The following is a 19,336-nucleotide window of genomic DNA, read 5'->3' as shown; positions in this document are numbered from 1 at the left end:
CCTTTTATGATACATTTCCTGTAAGTCGGGCTTAGTTGGTCACCCTTATAATGTTAGATTAAAATCGAATGAGCATTTCATGTTTATTGACATGACTAAGAGTTTAATGAAGCAAACATATTACTTAATTTGAAAAAGTACGATGAGAACAACATCATGACAATAAGGCAAAAATACAGTGCTAGATATGCATATAAGAGACAAAACTTAAATGCAATAGTTGATAATGTTGCTAGAGTGTGACAATTATATTCATTGGAGTATAAGTCTACATAGGTTGTTACAAATATTTTTTGAACACATCTCAATGCGGTTAAATTGGTGAACGTATTCACCATACAAAACCATCAAATATAAGTTGTCCTTGCTTGAAACAATTGGTGTGACATTCACAAGTTTGGTTTTCTCTACTTTGCATTGTTAGCAATTGAACAATAAAACAACTTTATTCGGGGCCTTCAAGGGATTTAGAATGTTGTTTTTTAGGATTAGTTGTGTTCCTTCAAGTAATTGTCAATGACAAATATCTTGCCTTAATATATTACAAAGTGGACTTTAAGCCTAACTCAACCCCATAAAACCGGCTCATGAGGTTGAGGTTTGCACCCACTTATATACAATGAAAGGCTCTGATCTCTAGTCGATGTGGGATCTCCAACATAATAAATGAAATTAACATTGTGTTTCCCAAAGTTACCAACATTTTTTGTCGATTCCACATTAATAAGAATGTTAAAGCAAAATGTAAAATGTTAGTGAACTTTGTGGAGACTTGAGAATTTGTTATGGATGCATGGGCCTCTATGATGGACTGTGTAGATCGTGATTTATTTGTGGAATGTGTGAAACATTTTGAAGTTGTTTGTTTACCATGACCAATATTTATTTACTGTGTGAATGACACATGGATCATTCCACACGAGAAAAAATTTGTTAAGGCTTGGACATATATGGTCATGCACTTGAGTAACACAACATCAAATAGGTAAATTACTTTCTATGTATTCCTTAATTATAGTTAATAAAGCAGGGTTAATAACTTGTTGATTCAACATTCATTTCGTATGGTTGAATCATTTGGGCATGAAGCAAGCACTTCAAAATAGTATGGGACACTTGTGTACTTGTCGAGACACAATGAACAACATCATTACTTAGCAACATAGTGAAATTAAGGCATGCTCTGAGAAGAGTCTACATGTTGTGGTTCATACTTTCAGTATTGATTTATATAGAAAATTAGGATTTGTTTTCAAATATGCTTTAATGCACATTTTTTAGGAGTTTGATTGAGTTAAACATATCGATATTGATAGATAATGTTGTGGTTGTATACTTAAATGCACTCACAATATACTTTGTGCATGTGAATTAGCAAGACATGACCTTAATAACATACCCTTAAATGCAATTTATGTTATGTGAACCAAACTGAGTCTTTATGACATGTCGTAAGGATTATCCTCTAAGTTGTCTATTCACCAAGAATATGTTATTTTAAATCGTTTAAAGAAATTGATATTATTAAAAAAATGAAAATTAAGATAGCCATGTAAAATAACATATTAAAACATGACATTAATGTGTGTACGAGTGGATCAAGTAAAAAAAAAAAAGAATCCCAAAAAAATTTACCAAATAGATTGATGATTTTTACAAATAATAACCCCTCATATTTGGAATATGTGTTATTCATTATTTTATAAATTCATTATTTTATAAATGATAATGAAAATAAATAATAAGAAAAAGACAATCTCCTAAAGAATTAAGAGATACCAATATTGAACCATTTTCAATCTAGTAATTACCTTACATATGTGTGATTATTGTACTTATCAATATATACATGCACCTTTGGAAAAGAAGGAATATTCATGAACACTTATCAAAATAGAATTATTTAGAAAAATTAAACAAAAATAAAATAAATAGAGTATATTATTAGGTGGCTATGAAAGATTAAACCAAACTAAAAAATAGTGATTCATGGTTATGCCATTGTGAAGCAAGAGAAGCCAGCCAGCTCCGGCTCGAAAACAAGAAGCAAAGGGATTGAGCTTTGGAAACCCTAAACTCCCATTACTCGAACAAGTAAGCAAGCTTCACCCCTCTCCTCTCTTCTCTCTCACCCGTTCTTTGCCTCCACCTCAAACCTCCTCTGATTCCGTTTCCCCAAATCCACTCCATAATTTCTCTTTTTACTTTTCGTTCCTTCTTTTTTCTGTGCTCTTTTGCCAATTAATCTGATAATCGATGATTGTCTTTGGTTTGATGCTCTGAAAGTGTTCGGTAAGCTTTACACGTTCTGACATTTTCTTTTTCCGGTTAAATTTTTTATGGTTTTCAAGGTTCCTATAATTAGTTCTATGCTAAAGGTGTTGGTCCCTCATTTATAATCTTGCCAACGTTAATTTTAACGTTTACCATTCAGCAAGACCAAAAACCGGTTTTTTTTTGGAGGTTTTCAGAAGTACTTTTTCGTTGAAGAAGTGATTCCCAATAAGGGCTTCCGTTACACTCAGATTTTCTTGCTTTCACTTCCCCTTCATTTCGGTTACTACTAGGGCTTCATGATCCTCAATGACACTCACATTTTTTACTTTCCCTTACCCTTGATTTGTTATCGCTTTCTCAGCTTTAGTTGAATCAAAATTGATGAAATTGGTTTTCTTTCTGACAAATAATGATGTATTGAATCAGATTGGCAAGGGTAGTTTTATTTAGTTATCTGCAATGATAGAAGGTAGTAGAATCCGGTTGAAGACATGGCAGCAGGCTGCTGTGGCAATGGGTTCGGCAGTGGGGGCGTTGTTGGACCCTCGAAGAGCAGATCTGATAGCGGCTCTTGGTGAGACGACTGGAAAGCCTGCTTTTGAGAAAGTTCTGCAGAGGATGAAGAGTTCCCCTGAAGGGAGGGTGAGCTGGTTTATTTTATTCTACTCTTATTTCTTTTTGGTTAATGTGGATATTCTCCTTGCCCATGTTGTTTTGGATGTTGATTTATTTAATTTACTTTTTATTGGATGTTCTATGGCAAGTACTAGCAACAACCATAGTTTATTTATTCTGGGGATTACAAAGAGTTTAGGATCCGGGGATGGTTGGCCCTTGGTCTTACTCATTGATAAAAGTGATTATAAACAGCTCTCACTTATCACTAAACAATCACTAACATTGTTATTAACTGGCATTCTTTTTTTTGGCTGTTGAAGCATCAATTATGTTACAGCAACAACCAATAATTTTCTTTTATAATTCTGGTTTATAGGCTGTGTTATTGGAGCGCCCTCGTGTTGTTTCTGCAAACGTTGGACATGCTTGGGACCTGCCGAAAAACACATTCGGTGCTGCCTATGCTAGGTTTATGGGATCTAGGAACTTTTCACCAGATGATCGACCTCCTGTGCGGTTCATGGATACAGATGAACTGGCCTATGTAACAATGAGAGCTCGTGAAGTGCATGACTTCTGGCATACCCTTTTTGACCTTCCTACTAACTTGATTGGGGAGACAGCTTTGAAGGTTATTGAGTTTGAGCAGATGGGTCTTCCTATGTGCCTGCTGTCCGTTGTAGGGGGCACTGCTAGATTCAGTGAAAAGCAGAGAAAATTGTTTTATCAGCATTACTTCCCCTGGGCTATTCGTGCTGGCATGCAATGCACTGATCTTATGTGTGTGTATTATGAGCGGCATTTTCATGAAGACTTAGAAGATGTTCGCAGAAAACTGCAAATTGTTCCTTCTCCCATTGTTCCTTAGCTGTATGTATCCTGATAAGTGGTCTTGGTGATGGCATTGTGCTAGAGTTTTGCCATCCAAATTTTGGAATAAAATCCACTGTACAACCTTTGCCTCTTATATAAAGTCAATTAGCTTTGTATTGGTTGGATTTTATCATATGATCAGTAAAATAGACTTACAATCACATCTTCTATTTTTCAACATATCCTGTTATGTTATAGTTTTATTCTTCTTGTATCAATAGGTGATTTATCAATCCATCTGATTGCAAATTTCTAATCACTGAATTTATTTATTTTACTGGCAAGGGTATGCAGAAACCACTTGTGGACCAAACCAGACTGTTAACCACACTAAATTAAAGACAAATAATCAAACTTAAAACAATTTAATTAGTAAACCACTTTTTCAAAACAGTTTGGCTACACAAACTGATTTACTTAGGTAATTTGTTGAGGTACGTGCAAATTTATAAATACTTAAATACCAAATTACATGTTTTTTTAAAGATTCTGAACTCTGTTTCAACATGTTCAAACCCTACCGTCAAATCAGAACCTTGTATATGAACCCTTTTTACTTCAGAATTTCCAAACGCTAGCCACAAATCATCATTGTGAAGTAGGAATCTTGTCTCTTCATCTCTGATCACATGAATTAAGCCTCACTGATTCAATCCTTCGAATTTGTTTGTGTTTGTGGTCCGCCCATATATCAGATTGAACGGATTTATGGACTCAGCATTCACATCCATGAAGGGCTGGTAAGAAATAATATTGTTACATTACATCGTCTTTCTTTATTCATACAAGCCTGACCTAAATCGTATATATGATTAAGTGAAATTTTTTTAATGATTAGCGGGAAATTTCTTTTGTTGCTTGGTGAAAAATGTAGTGCTTTTCTGACGTTGCAATTAACTGAAATATATGTTTCATCTTTTGCTTATGTTAATGGGTGAATATGGAATGACTATCATCAGATGGGTTATGCAAGTGGAAACCTGATTCTGTTTGTGCTATTTGAGATTTGAACAGTTAAGTACTCTTTCTGATGTGCGCATTGGTGTGTTTACTTATCTCAATTTGTGTGATTGCTTTGTGGGTGTTTATTGCATACTGTTAACGATGCTTGGATCCTAAATTTCGCAGGTCTCTTTCAAAAAGTTTCAGAAAATTGCAGGAACTATTAGCAGCTTATAATTCTGGTTCCCCTACTTCAACTGTTGTTTAGTAATATTAGTATGTGTTTTTGAACGATTGTAAACTAGATTTTTTAAAATTGACTTCGGTTAAACTTGATTTTCAAATGAAGTGAAAGTGACTTATGTTTGTTGGAGGATGTTGTTATCCTGAAACTTGCTAAGTTTGTCAATCCAGTTGAGAAGCTACTATTTATCACTCTAGTCAAATCTAGCTTTGAAGCAAAACCAATTTCACCATATTTTTTATAAAATCAAGTCTGCAATCAAAGTTAATTCTTATTATTCCCATACTGTGAAAGCAAACACAATTTCAATATATCATGCAGATATAATTGGATGTGCTGAGCCTTTTATGAAGTTCTTTGATTCGGTTTTGGGAATTTATCTCAGAGTGAATTATTTTGTTCAAAATATCACGCAGATGGAATTGGATCTGCTGAGCCTTCTCTTGATCTGAATTATTTGTTTGCATGCATGTTCAATAAATGCAAGATTTTTTAGAAAACATGATGATGGGCCCATATCATATAAAATTCTGAGTCTTGCTTCACTCATTAATGGAATCTTATCTGTTTTGTATATCAAGCTTTCGTTACTACTTTATTATGGATGGAAACAGATGAAGGTTATTAATACCCTCTGTTATATTAACCTGTCAATTGACTTGTCAAATTGCTTTAGCCTATGACAAGTCAATCTGTCTCGTTATTCAATCACTTTATCATAACCCCTGTTCTAAGTTATTCTGAAGATCTGTTTTCAGTTGATTCGTCATGATTCGTGAATTAATAATTGTCAACAATAATAGAATTTACTATCTTCACTCGTTTTTGGAAAATTATTCACTTGCCATTTTTATGTGTCACTATAATTTGTAAACTGCATACTGCATCTTTTCATAACGAAAACATATGGTCTAAAGCAACCGAAGAACTGATATTTTCAACTGTTATAGTGGCAACTTGTTAGTTTGATAGTTTCTTTATGGTTCTTCTTATTGCTGTTGTCTGCATATTATTGTTAGATTCTTTCTCAAATTCTGGACAATAACAACCACGGAATGAATGATAATGTCAATTGGATAAAAGCCTGAAGAGTATCAGAGTTTTCAGATGAACATGACATAAGCATAGGATGACAGCCTATGTTTCCGAGTCATGTCTTATGGATTTTGTCTCTATTCATTTTTGGACCACAATCTGGGAAGTTTCTATCTTTTGCAAATTCAATGTTCACACTTTGGCCAGAGATGAAAACAAGGACCCAAAACAAAAGATTAAGAACGAAACGAAGACTGACTATTTTTGCATATAAAAAAAAACACAGATTTTGATTAAAAACGAAACTTTGACTGCAAAATTTACTTATAATTTGCATCTGGTTTTCAGAGAATTCATTTCTGATAAAACCATTTTGCTCAATCTTGTAACTTTGGGTGTTCAAATTAAAGAGTAAACCACTTCCAGTTTGTGCTACGTTGACGAAGACTTGGACTTCGTGTTTGTTTGGCAAAACGTGAAACTTCATTGACTTGACTTTGATCAGTCCAAATTACTTTAACAATTTATGAAAATAAGTTAAATACAAAGTTGGTGTTTCTAAAATAGAATGACGTTTCTTATAAACTTTCTTACGTGCTCGTTACTTTACATGATGCCAAAAAAATTGTTTTAACTACAATTGAATGATACAATTTTTAAACTATGAACTGATATGCATATAAAAATTGTTAATCTGAATACTTAAATATTTTGTATCAATTTTATTTTATAAAATTAATGTTATTTTGATGTGAGAAATATAGACAATATTGATTGTGCATTATTGGAGTAATCGAAATATTTTATTTGTCGTAAATGTTTTAAATACTTCGGAACATTAGAAAAAAAAATTAAATACTGATAATATATGAAAAGCTTGTTATATATTTCCACAAATAAAAAATAATGGTCTTCATGAATATTGTTTTAATGTTTAGTTTTTTTTCAATTTTTCTATTCAATTCCATGTCACGGGTTGGAAAATAATAATAAAAGATCTTGTACCTTCATTGAAATTGCATAAACCAATTGCAAAGTTGGAGCTTTGCATTGACCAAAACAAAGAAAATGTTGGAGCTTTGCTAGCTTTTATTTCCTTTTTAAAATTAATAATACTTTACTTGAGGCAAGTAAAGTAGCATATTGATGTTTATTCATTAAGAAACAATTTATTTTAATTTTTATATGTACACCTTTTTATTTTAATTTGTAAAATTTTGTAGCATATAAATTGGAATAATTTAAAAAATATAGAAATTAGAGTAAATCAGTTGTATGTGAATTAAAAGAATAATTTTTAGATGCAATGAATAGATTTAGAATAAAATATGTAACTAAACCTATAAGAGGTAATGAAGATAGAATTATGATTTTCGAGGAAGGAAGATGAAGTTGAAGAAAAAGGGTAATGAAAATAATAATAAAATGGGGAAGAAAGGATTGGAAGTGGAAAATCACAGACAGCACACCAACGTTGATGAAAAAAAGTGAAAAGAAAAGTCAATAAGATCACGGGTTCACACATGCGTGTCCGCTAGAAAAGCCTCAGACTCATACCTCTCTTTCTCTTTCTATGTCTTGAAACCGAAGTGCCTCAAAGTTAGCTCCTTTTCCACTCTGAATCACTCTATTTATATTGGGTCTTTCCTCCAGCTCCTTCTTAATTTTTGGTATTGAATTGAGTTGAGAAGAGGTCATAGAAACAAGACATGTCTACTGTTGAGTCAGGTGACCACAACAACATCAAAGGGGTACCAACTCATGGTGGACGCTACATTCAGTACAATATCTATGGGAACCTCTTCGAAGTTTCCAGAAAGTATGTCCCTCCTATTCGGCCTGTGGGTAGAGGTGCTTATGGTATTGTTTGGTAAGTCAAAAACTCCTTCTTTTTTTTTCTGGGAGGTATTTCCTTTTGCTGAATTTATTACATTTGTTTTGTTGTTTGTTACCTTTTGTGTAAAGGGGTTTTCTTGCTTTGAGCTATGATGCTGTACTTTCATATTCTGGTCTTGGATTGGCTGACTTTAGGAGGAAGGACTAGTTTTTGTTACTGATCAAACCCCTTTTGTTAAGAATTAAGTAATTAACTTTTTTTGCTTTAGAATTTTGTCATTCTTTAATTGTGTTTGGTCTGGTTGTTGAGTGAATGAAGATTGAATTGGTTATTTTAGTTTGATGCTGAGGGAGACCGGTTTTGCGCTCAAATTGTTGCATTTTTCTTAGTTGTTTTATTTACCATTTTGCCTTGTCTTGATGGGATTCAGGAGCTGAATTGTGTGTTACTCCTTCTCAGACACTGTTTTTGTAGATTTTAAAATGTTTTCCAAGTGCGTAGACTTTCATATATCATCCGATTTTGTTTCTGTTGTTTAATTCGTTGTATTGATACTATGATTTGCTGGAGTCAAGGTGGAAAGTGAGATAGGATCATTCCTTCGCTATCTCTTGGTGCTCATGTCATACTGAAGCTGCTAATGTCATAGTTCTTGGTATTCAGTTACATGGAGTACAATGTATATGTTGTGGATTGTTTATTAAATTTGGGATCTGACTAGGAGTTCACTTTCTTGTCCACGTGACATAGATTTTCTGTTATCAAAGATGTGTGAAGAACACTAACAATATTTTTGTTTCATTCAGTGCTGCTGTAAATGCGGAGACAGGCGAGGAAGTTGCCATTAAGAAAGTTGGCAATGCATTTGACAACAGAATAGATGCCAAGAGGACCTTACGAGAAATTAAACTTCTTCGGCACATGGATCATGCAAACGTAACTTTGATGCTTTTTTACTTGCAGTCGTCTACAGCTTGTTTTCTTCCATGTTATCGTTTAGTTAATTATTTACTTCCGTGTGAGACTGTGAATTTTATTTGGCCTATTATTACTTTCTTTCTTCAGTTTATTCTTTGTTTCTTCCCTAATTTTCTGTTGTTTCGGTGTAAGCTTTGATCTGTAGCGTTTAATGTTGCATATTGAACAAGAAGGAGTGCAGCATCCTGTAATGTGATGCACTTATGCTTTTTCTATGGGTTTTTCTTATACATAATATTTTCACCTTATGCTTAGATTTGTGATCTGTTGGCCGAACATTTAACAAACTAACCAACCTAGTTAGTGCTATCTATCTATCTATCTTCATATTATTAGCAAATATTTATCGCAAGGATACTTTTGAGTTGGACTTTCTTGACATCATTGCTATAATTTTATTCAAATGCTTTTTGTATTCTTGTATGCAGATTGTGATTAGCTTTAATATGAAGGGTTTCATTTATTGAAGTCAGTTTATAGTAAAATCTTTTTATCTTAGTTGTTGAAAAGTGTAGTTCTCTAGCTATACTTGTCTTTGATTCATGAAAGGTGTTTGGTTGGGTTTTCCTCATTGAGTTTTGACTCTATGATTTTCAGTAGCATTCAACTTGCTAACTGCTTATCAATTATATTTCCAATGCAGATTATGTCCATTAGAGATATTATACGACCTCCACAGAAGGAAAACTTCAATGATGTATACCTTGTTTCAGAGTTAATGGACACAGATCTCCATCAAATAATACGTTCCAATCAACCACTAACTGATGACCATTGTCGGGTTAGCACTTTAATTAGTTTGAATATGACTTTCAATCTATGTACTTTGAAGACTTTATAGCAAACAGCTTTATTAATACACTCTCCTTTGGTTGTATAGTTACACAAACTGGAGATAAAGCCCAAAATAAAGTGCTTAGTAGATATTCTGAAGATAAATGTTTGTGGTGTTGAGTATGCTGTATTGCACATTTGTCAAGTGGTTTCATATTTGTTTAATAGGCCCGAGTTTTAGATTTTCCTGTCAACTAAATTAGTGTTTTGTTTGCAGTTCAATGTTTAGAGCTGTGACGGCTACAATAGTGTAGTTGCATTGTTCTCACTTTCTGCAATGTTTTACTTCCATTATCAAGTCAATGGCGTAAATTAATTTCTTTTAGTATGCTTTAAACTTGAGCCAACTAATGAGTTTGCAAGAGACCGGACATGAATTTGTGCCTCTACAATGATACATATCTTCTTATGGTCAGGATTGAACAATAACATTTTGTATGGATAATACCTTACCTGATTACTTTCTTTTACTTTGCATATAAACATTATATAGTTGCCACTCTCTAAAGTGTAGACCTATTATTAACTTTTATTGGAGGTATTCTTTTGCTGAAAAATTTCCCCCATTCTTCTACCTTTTTCTTTTGGTGTTGATTTGTGACTTCATCACATTGTTATTAATAAACTCAATCATTAGAAAGATTATGCTTTGGTTTTCATCTGTATTAATATTTGTGGACAAAACTTTGTTCTCCAGTTATGTGAAGAATGTAATATAAATCTGAGCTGAATGTGTATAATGTTCTTCACTTCCTCTCAACAGACTAGAGAAAATATTTTAATACGAATTTGCTTAACAATTTACATTGATATATGCTGAATTACCTTGGATTTTTCTTAGTTATTTTAATCTTCTTGCTTTTGAATTAAATTGGTTAATGCCATTCGTTGTTTTATGTATCAAATCAATAGGTAAAATGTAATTATACTTATGAACATCCTGAAGAGCCTGGAACCTTGGAAGACTGAATGAAGCTCAGTCTGTGTACTAGGTGGTGTTGGTCTCCTATTTCGCTTGTGGGGTCCACATCATCTATTACACTGCTTGGACTTAGTGTGGTCTTTAAGGCTTTCTGGCAATGTAGCTTAGCTTTTATATTTTCTTACAGTAACTCAAGATCTTTCTTTTTTCCCCAGTATTTTCTGTATCAATTGCTCCGAGGACTCAAATATGTACATTCAGCAAATGTTTTGCACCGTGACCTAAAGCCTAGCAATTTGCTATTGAATGCCAATTGTGACCTTAAGATTGCCGACTTCGGCCTTGCTAGAACTACATCCGAAACTGATTTTATGACAGAGTATGTAGTGACCAGATGGTACCGAGCTCCCGAATTGCTTCTTAATTGTTCAGAATACACTGCAGCCATTGATATATGGTCTGTTGGTTGCATACTTGGAGAAATCATAACAAGACAACCACTCTTTCCTGGCAAAGATTATGTTCATCAGCTGAGACTGGTCACAGAGGTATTAGTTTGATATCATACTTCTGATTGCTAGCATAAATCTATTGAGACTGGTTATGTTCTTATTTATTTGTATTTCTTTTGTCTCTTCTAGATCTGGAAGTTGGATCTACTTGTAAATTCGAGTTCCAACTTCTACAGCTTTATGCAATAGTAAATTTTGGGTGTCAAGCTTTTTTGAAATGCTGTTGGTACTTTGCTTATTTTGAACCTTTGGTTTATTTCCATCAAATTGACCTCTTTGACTATTTGGGGAAAATTCAAGGAAAAAACAGGCGAGTTTTTGAAGGGTTGAATATTTTAATGGTGTCTGCCAAAGGATTCATGTCTGGTGGCATAAGAATTTTATTTTGAAATAAAATAATATGAAAAGAAAAACTGTGCATCACTCATGTCACTTATTCCCAAATAATATTGCTTAGTGGTTTTACTGGTAGAGTAGACCATATAATATTGTTATTGGTAAACATCAAAGAATTGTACTCTCTATGACTACTTTTGTACCCTTGGTGTCCTTTTGCCTTTTTGAGAACCTAAGGAAATCATATATGTAAGAAATGATAATTGATTAAAATGCTTGTATAGTCATTGACTCATTCTGTTCTAGCTCATCAATAGATTCAGATTACGGTTTCCTGTAGAATGTAAATTTCCATTCTTTGATGCTCTTTAGATTTCTTGCTTAACATTTCAATGACAATTCTCATTTCTTTCGACAAGTTGATTGGTTCACCCGATGATGCAAGTCTTGGATTTCTACGAAGTGATAATGCTCGCAGATATGTAAGACAGCTTCCCCAGTATCCAAAGCAAAACTTTTCTGCTAGATTTCCCAACATGTCTCCTGGTGCGGTTGATTTGCTAGAGAAGATGCTTATCTTTGATCCTAACAGGCGTATTACAGGTATTCGGCATGCAAAACTTTTTCCCCAGTTTTATGAATATCTATGACTTTTATTGTTCCTGGAGCAGTATATGATTTGGAATGATATGGGGGAAGATGTGAAAGACCAAGTTATGACAACTTTAGCACCAACAAATGCCACAAGAAAAAATAAACGGGAAAAATAATTAACATCTGAGGTTATGAATTAAAAATCTGTTACAATTTTTTCCAATTTTGTTTCGAAGGGCACCCTTGTAAGTCTGTGTATTTGCTGGTCTACAAATCATTTCTTAGTTTAGAACAACCAGATCAATGACAAGTTTGTTTTTGGTTTTAGTGTCCTATACTTATTTTTTGTTAAAATTTGTATGTTTATCTTGAACCTGTTACTATTGGTCGTGTGTAAAAAACCTGTTACAATATCTAGCTTTTGTGGTGTGGTTCTCCCAATGTTCTTATCATAACATTAGTGTAAAACCAACTTGTTTTGTGAAGTAATTTATACTTTATTTTTTTCTCATGTTTCTTAACAACATACATACCAGAAATGATGATAATGATGATGTGGCAGTACTGTGATTTCTTATTAGATGTCTTTGTACAAATATTTTACAATGAGAGTGATTATATCTATAAATAATGAGATTCTCTTTTGTCTATATTTTTATTAATTGTATCCCATTCTTAATTATTTTCAGTTGATGAGGCACTGAGCCACCCATACATGGCACCTCTCCACGACATCAATGAGGAACCTGTTTGCACTAGACCTTTCAGTTTTGACTTTGAGCAACCGTCATTCACTGAAGAAGACATCAAGGAACTCATCTGGAGAGAATCTGTGAAGTTCAATCCTCTTCCACCAGTCTACTGAGATTTTTGTATTTGTGTTGTATATGCTTAGTGAAATACCCGATAACTAATATACGTTATGACACTACTTTGGCAAGTTGCAGAGCACCACAGAACATGAAACATATTGGACATATCTGAGATTGTTGTGAGGTTTCTTCGTTTGAGTCTCATCTCAGATTCCTAGATAATCATATTGTTGTGATGTACCGAGGAAAGGATCAGAAGATGTGCAGTTTTACTCAGTTTTCAGCTGAATATCCTTAAGCTCCAACTCCTTGTTGTACTTCTATCCTTCATTTGACTCGAGGACCCTGCACTGAACTCATCTTGCCAGTTTTTCTATCCTTTACAGCCATAAAAATACACAACTTTTCATTTGTGGGGACAGACATTATCCCATATTCCCATTGTATGACATAAAATGTAATGGTTTGTTAGTATTCCAAATTATTCAAAAAAATTCTTAAGTCATACGTGTGCAGTGGTCCTTTTAACATAACTTAACAGTCAATTTGATTCACGTAACAACATAATATGCCTAAAACCATTTCATAAACTTGTAGCAAAACGAAAATTGTTTCATTTCCATAATTTTGAAAGAAAATTGATTGTTCTACATGAGTAACGATTTATGGATTGTGGATAAGATGATGAAGACTAGCCTTGAATAAATAACTATATCAAACATTGTAACACAAGTGTAGTCATTCATGTTTAATTCGGCAATTCACATGCATATGCTTTGATGTTCTCCTGCCCTTAATCAGGTAAAGAATTGCATGGCTTAGGAGTCACCCCAATTGTGATCCCTTCAATATCAGTACATGTCCATGACTGCCATGTTAATGGTCACATTGGCAATGCAGATTCCAGTAAAAGGGTCATTGGAGATACCTTCCAACCTAGCAGCCATGGTGACATTGTCAGCCACCATATCTCTGTAGTTGATGCCTTTGATCTCAGGCAAGGCTTTAGGATCATAGTGGCTATCAGCATGGGAACCATAGGTACCAGTCCTCCAAAAAAACCAATTTCATGGTGTGCATGGTCATTCCCTTTACATATATGTCCTTCACATACCCTCCTCTCCCTACTGCTTGCAGTCTTGATTCTGTGGATGGCTGTGATGTCCTCAGCTCTGACATCTTGGATTCCACCTCAGATCTCACTTCCTAAGGCAATTGCTGCACTTTCTGGGGAAATGCATGCTAGCCTTCTCACCACCAATTGCTTTGTGGGCCATCCAAACTTTATGCCTCATCCTACCCACTTTTCACTGCCACAAAGTCATCTCCAGAAACTATGTAATAGTCCTCAATTTTTATATTTGTGCATGAGTCTAAGGCCAAAATAAGAAGTGAAACAAAGAAGTTGAAGTTGTACACAAGACTTTTTCTTAACCACATTATCAAAGTAAGAAATATATAAATTGTTGAGTTGGTTATTGATGATAATTTGTTTATAATCTACAAGTACTCTTAAAACTACTGAAATTCTATTCTCCTTTTTCGTCTAATTAATTATTGCATTTCCATGTTCAAGAGTATTTTGTTAAAAAGATAATTAGTGTGATTGAAAAATTTATAGGGACAATAATGTAAAAAGGAGGAAGGAAAAATTTCCAAAAAATCTAGTAAGAAGAGAGATAGTAATTTTGAATTCTCACTATTATACAAAATATATTTTAAGGAGAGTTGTTTTCTTTCTTGTTAGAATACATTGCTTTTCCCACTGTAAGTAAATGTTTGGCTTAAATTCTAAAACTTGATTGATACCATAAAAAATTTAAAAATTCTTTTTTGATAAAATGAGTTGTAATATTATACTAATATTGGGAGAAAAATATAATTTTGAATTTAAATTTAAAACTAGCATATCAATATAAATTAAAATAAAATTATTAAATATAAACTAATTTTAAAACTAAAATAATTAGTTACTATATTAAATAAAATAGAAATTTGATAAATTAAAAAAGTATTAATATTTAAAGTAACTTATACTATTAATAAAAATTTATAAAATAATTTTTAAATTGATGTAATCATTAATTATTTTATATTTTAAATTAATCTCTATTAATCTTAGAGATTAATTTAAAATATAAAATATTAATAACTAAAAATTTGGTAACAACATTAACTTATAAATTATTTTAAATTTTTTTGTTAATAATAAAAATTATTTTAAATATTAATAATTTTTTTTTTAATTTTTATAATAATATTTAATTTAATCAATTTGATTGTTATTTAATGTGTTGTTTTCAATGAGAGATCTCATTTCTTCTCACATAAATTAATGTTTTGACATTTTTCATTTCATTTTATCTTTTTTAATGATGCAACAGTTCCTATTATTTTCAACCTATTTTTATTTATAAATTTTACTTAAATTTAAAATTAGCCAAATAACAGATAGAGAAAAAACAGGGTAATTTTAACATACATTTGAAATATAAAATATAATTAAAATGTATAAATGATAATAAATTAAAATTAACAGGACATATAAAAATAAGATTAAAGTTTAAGGTAACATATATTATCGCAAGTGAAATATAAAGCAAGAACATGAATAAGGTTTAAAAAATTAATTATAATCATACAATAATATATATAAATCACCAAATTAATTTGATTTTGTTTTTACAGTTTTACTTTGTGTGTTCTCTATATATACATTATAGTGTCCAAATCATGAGCTGCTGCATACCTGGGTTTATGCCATGATGGTGAGGCCTTTCACAATAATATCACTGTATAGTGTTGCAGAATTTGTTATTGCAACTATTTTACTATGTCAGATAAATATTTATTAATAAACTTAAATTTATAATAAATAAATATTTTAACATTTTTTTAAATAAATGTGTTAGAAAATATAGTATTTACTCATTCTATTGGTAACCATATTTAGAGGGAAAAGATTACCTGCTATAGATTCCATGATGGAGAATTGAGGAGCGTTAGATTGGAGATTTGAATATTATCGGAGAACATTAATTCAATCAGTTACGGGCGAGTGGAGTTTAATGTTTTCGTATGATTTCTTTTTTAAAAAGTTAATTTTCTGCTATTGTTAGCAAACAAAAATCATTGATTTATGTTTACAAATCAACAAAATATTAAAACATTTATTTCAAATTTATCTCCTAATAAATTATTTGAAATATTTAAAAAATAGGCTAAATATTTTTAATTGTCTATTAAAAAATACCAATGATTAGAACTATTAAAATATTTTCATCTTAATCTTTAATTATACCTTAACATATCATATCTAACATAAATTTCTGAAAATTCGGCATCCTAAAAATGAAAATTAAAATGAAACTAAATTTTAAAATATGATGGTCATCCATTAAGAAAAACATAAAAATCCATTTAATAGATATAGGTGCAATTGTATATTTTGTAGAAACATTAACTTTATCTGAATAAAAAGTTACTAGAAATTTTTGTTACATTGCGAAGATAGTAGATAGTGTTAATGTCAGTGCATAGAAAACATATACACGAATTATAACATATACACGTGGTGTTTGTGGATAAAAAAATCAAATAACATAAACACGAATTAAAACATAAACCCGAAGCGAAGCAAAGAATATCATTATAAATATAGAGTTTAAAAATATCATTACACATTACATTCTTTGAGGTCTAGGTTTCCTCCAGTATTTAGTGATAATGGGTTGGATTGTATCTATAGCCAACATGTAGGTAGGGTGGTTAATATGATGCACATGGCTATTGAAAAAGAGGAAAATCTACTAGTTAGAGGAAAGCCTTGTCATATCTATAGCCAACATGCAGGTCATACCGAAGGTGGTTAATATGATGCACATGGCTATTGACAAGAGCCATGAGGAAAATCTACTGGTTAGAGGAAAGCCACTCAGAAGCAAGAGACAGACACTTACAGATGAAAAAAAGCATACAGTGTTTAATATAAGAAATATAACATATTCATCTGGATAAATTGCAGCTAAAATAGATTGACCTGCCCATTGCAGGTTTTCCCCCTCTGCTGGTCTAACACCACCGGGTGGATGCATAGCATTTCTATAGCTGATGAATATTGCAATTAAGCTAGCAACCAAACTCAGCTGTCTTCTCATATTGTTCTCCATTGTATTTTTTTCTTAAAAAGATTTATAATCTGAAAAATACACTCTATAAATCATATAGAAATTAAAAAAATAAATGAACAAATTACTTATTCTACTAAAATCTGAGTTGGTGTGGTGAGAGGATTATAAATTTTCCTTTTTTGCATCAAACTCTGGTTAATAAAAGCATAAAAGCAGACATGCATATGAAGAAGTTGAATAAATTACTGTATTGCTTGGTGCGAAGAAATAAAATCTTGGGGATGGTGCAGAAAAAGTAAAGTTGGTTACCACAGATAACTGTTTTTAACACTGCCAATATTTTAATACATTATATATCATTATTTTCCTACTTTATATATCATTATTATTATATTAATGGTCTGTCTATATTATCTGCATAAATATGCTAGCATTGATAGTACGGATTTTTGCCTTCTATCTGTGATTCTCATATATCACTTCTACTGCCAGAGGTTGTTATCTTTGTGCACTCCAAAACAAACCTCACTCTGCTTAATATCTTCTACTCCCTAATATCTCTCACAATCATCTCAAATCAAATCTTAAACAAAACGTGTAACGCCTGAATTAATTACTACTATTATCATATTAGTGAAATAAACACTATTACAAGTAGGGGCCCTTGGTTCAAATAGATTTGGTCCACTGAAAATCTAAACTGATTTCCCTGTGATGGATGGTTATGGAAGCTAGGGTGGGTATGGAATGGTGATTCTGGAGGGTTATGGAAGCTAGGAGGGTGGGTATGGAATGGTGATTCTGGAGGTGGTTAGTATCTGTTTAAGCAATATAGGTGGCTTTGTAATAGCTGCTGCTGGTTTTAGTAAGCTTTATAGCTGTTTCAAAAACAGCTGCCGCGTGGACTGAGGACCCAGAATTATGCAATCATTGGCAGCTGGGTTTTGTTTTTTTGCAGGTAGCTTTAGCTCTCTGTAAGTGCTGGCCTGGTGCTGGTCTCTTTAGGCTTGGATCAAAGCCAAGGGTGGTATCATGCTGCTGTGGTGATTTAACTATGCACCTATAGCAACTTTATGAAGGTCATAAAGTGTACAACTATCACGACCTTAGATGCCTCAAGCTTTGTTTTTGCTCAAATCAGGTTCAAAAGGAAGTATGCAGGTTCGGTGCAGCTATTGGCAACCTCTAAGGGAGTCATATAAGCTCACTATCATGGTTATGTAAGCCAAGAAAAGGGTGAAGTAATGGATATTAATAAAGTGTTTGAAAATGAGGGACATACATGGTGATTAATCATCTCTTATTTAAAACTCAACCATCCACTTCTTTCTCTCTCTCTCTCTCTCCCATCCCTATGTACCTTTCATTCCATATCTCTTTAAGCAACTGACTTTCAGACACAAACAAGTGAGCTAACTTCCCTGTTCCACACCAAGGACCTTTCCTTTCACTTAATCTTCTCCATTCTCTGTTTCAGAGCATTAGCATATGCCTATATGGTTTCAGATTTTGCTATGTGGTTTCAGCAGATACAATTATGCAGCATTGCATACAAGCAGACACACTTACAAGGTATATACAATGCTTCAAATAAGATGTGTTTACCATATCTGACTACAGCTAATCATAAACCCTAAACCACAAAATCAGAAAACATACCTCGCAACAAGCTGGGAACGAGAACGACTGCAGGGAGAACGAATGCGGGAAGAAGAACGAATGCCTAAATCGAGAGTGAGGAGGAAGATTTCGGTGAGAGAAAGAAAAGAGATGGTGAGTGAGGGTTTACGAAGGGAATGATTGCGGTGAGAGTGAGAGCGAGGGTTTACGAAATGGGCTGTGAAGGAAACCGAATGTGGTGAGGGTCTGAGGACCGAATGAGGAACAGAGTTGTGACGGAAAAGGAAGGTTGAGTGAAAGATATTTTGAAGAGTGAAAGATATTTTGAAGACCCTTGACATGTCATCAATCTCAGCCACGTCAAATACCTCCCAGAAAAAAAAAGAAGGAGTTTTTGACTTACCAAACAATACCATAAGCACCTCTACCCACAGGCCGAATAGGAGGGACATACTTTCTGGAAACTTCGAAGAGGTTCCCATAGATATTGTACTGAATGTAGCGTCCACCATGAGTTGGTACCCCTTTGATGTTGTTGTGGTCACCTGACTCAACAGTAGACATGTCTTGTTTCTATGACCTCTTCTCAACTCAATTCAATACCAAAAATTAAGAAGGAGCTGGAGGAAAGACCCAATATAAATAGAGTGATTCAGAGTGGAAAAGGAGCTAACTTTGAGGCACTTCGGTTTCAAGACATAGAAAGAGAAAGAGAGGTATGAGTCTGAGGCTTTTCTAGCGGACACGCATGTGTGAACCCGTGATCTTATTG

At 33.0% G+C, this 19,336-nt stretch overlaps 2 protein-coding genes, 1 long non-coding RNA gene and 1 pseudogene across 4 annotated transcripts; 2 read left to right on the top strand and 2 right to left on the bottom strand.

Annotated features, from left to right (window-relative positions):
• Window positions 1–1,957: 1,957 nt before the first annotated feature.
• LOC137818867 (ubiquinone biosynthesis protein COQ4 homolog, mitochondrial) lies at window positions 1,958–3,929 on the top strand. Of its 2 annotated transcripts, none has more exons than XM_068622499.2 (3): window positions 1,958–2,094; window positions 2,704–2,919; window positions 3,272–3,929. In XM_068622499.2, exons 2-3 carry the CDS (start codon window positions 2,737–2,739, stop codon window positions 3,761–3,763), a joined length of 675 nt encoding a protein of 224 aa, XP_068478600.1. In that variant the 5' UTR covers window positions 1,958–2,094; window positions 2,704–2,736; the 3' UTR covers window positions 3,764–3,929. The 2 variants fall into 2 exon arrangements, with proteins under 2 accessions (XP_068478600.1, XP_068478601.1); XM_068622500.1 differs by having other exon boundaries at window positions 1,970–2,292.
• A 3,435-nt stretch (window positions 3,930–7,364) lies between these two features.
• Window positions 7,365–13,319, top strand: LOC137819758 (mitogen-activated protein kinase homolog MMK2). Its single transcript, XM_068623739.1, has 6 exons — window positions 7,365–7,859; window positions 8,633–8,762; window positions 9,448–9,585; window positions 10,776–11,108; window positions 11,828–12,011; window positions 12,692–13,319. The coding sequence occupies exons 1-6, from the start codon at window positions 7,699–7,701 to the stop codon at window positions 12,865–12,867; spliced, it is 1,122 nt and encodes a 373-aa protein (XP_068479840.1). The 5' UTR covers window positions 7,365–7,698; the 3' UTR covers window positions 12,868–13,319.
• A 156-nt stretch (window positions 13,320–13,475) lies between these two features.
• Window positions 13,476–14,385, bottom strand: LOC137819759 (putative polygalacturonase pseudogene; annotated as a pseudogene).
• Window positions 14,386–16,427: 2,042 nt separating this feature from the next.
• Window positions 16,428–19,310, bottom strand: LOC137819760 (uncharacterized). The gene is made up of 2 exons (XR_011082387.2): window positions 18,604–19,310; window positions 16,428–17,012 (listed from the first exon to the last, which is right to left on the bottom strand). It is a non-coding gene; the product is annotated as an uncharacterized LOC137819760 (long non-coding RNA).
• Window positions 19,311–19,336: the final 26 nt, after the last annotated feature.

This window comes from Phaseolus vulgaris, chromosome 10 (assembly GCF_051622355.1).
Source record: "Phaseolus vulgaris cultivar YP4 chromosome 10, ASM5162235v1, whole genome shotgun sequence".
In the NCBI taxonomy this organism is placed as follows: domain Eukaryota; kingdom Viridiplantae; phylum Streptophyta; class Magnoliopsida; order Fabales; family Fabaceae; genus Phaseolus; species Phaseolus vulgaris.
This window is presented reverse-complemented; position numbering and strand designations above follow the sequence as displayed.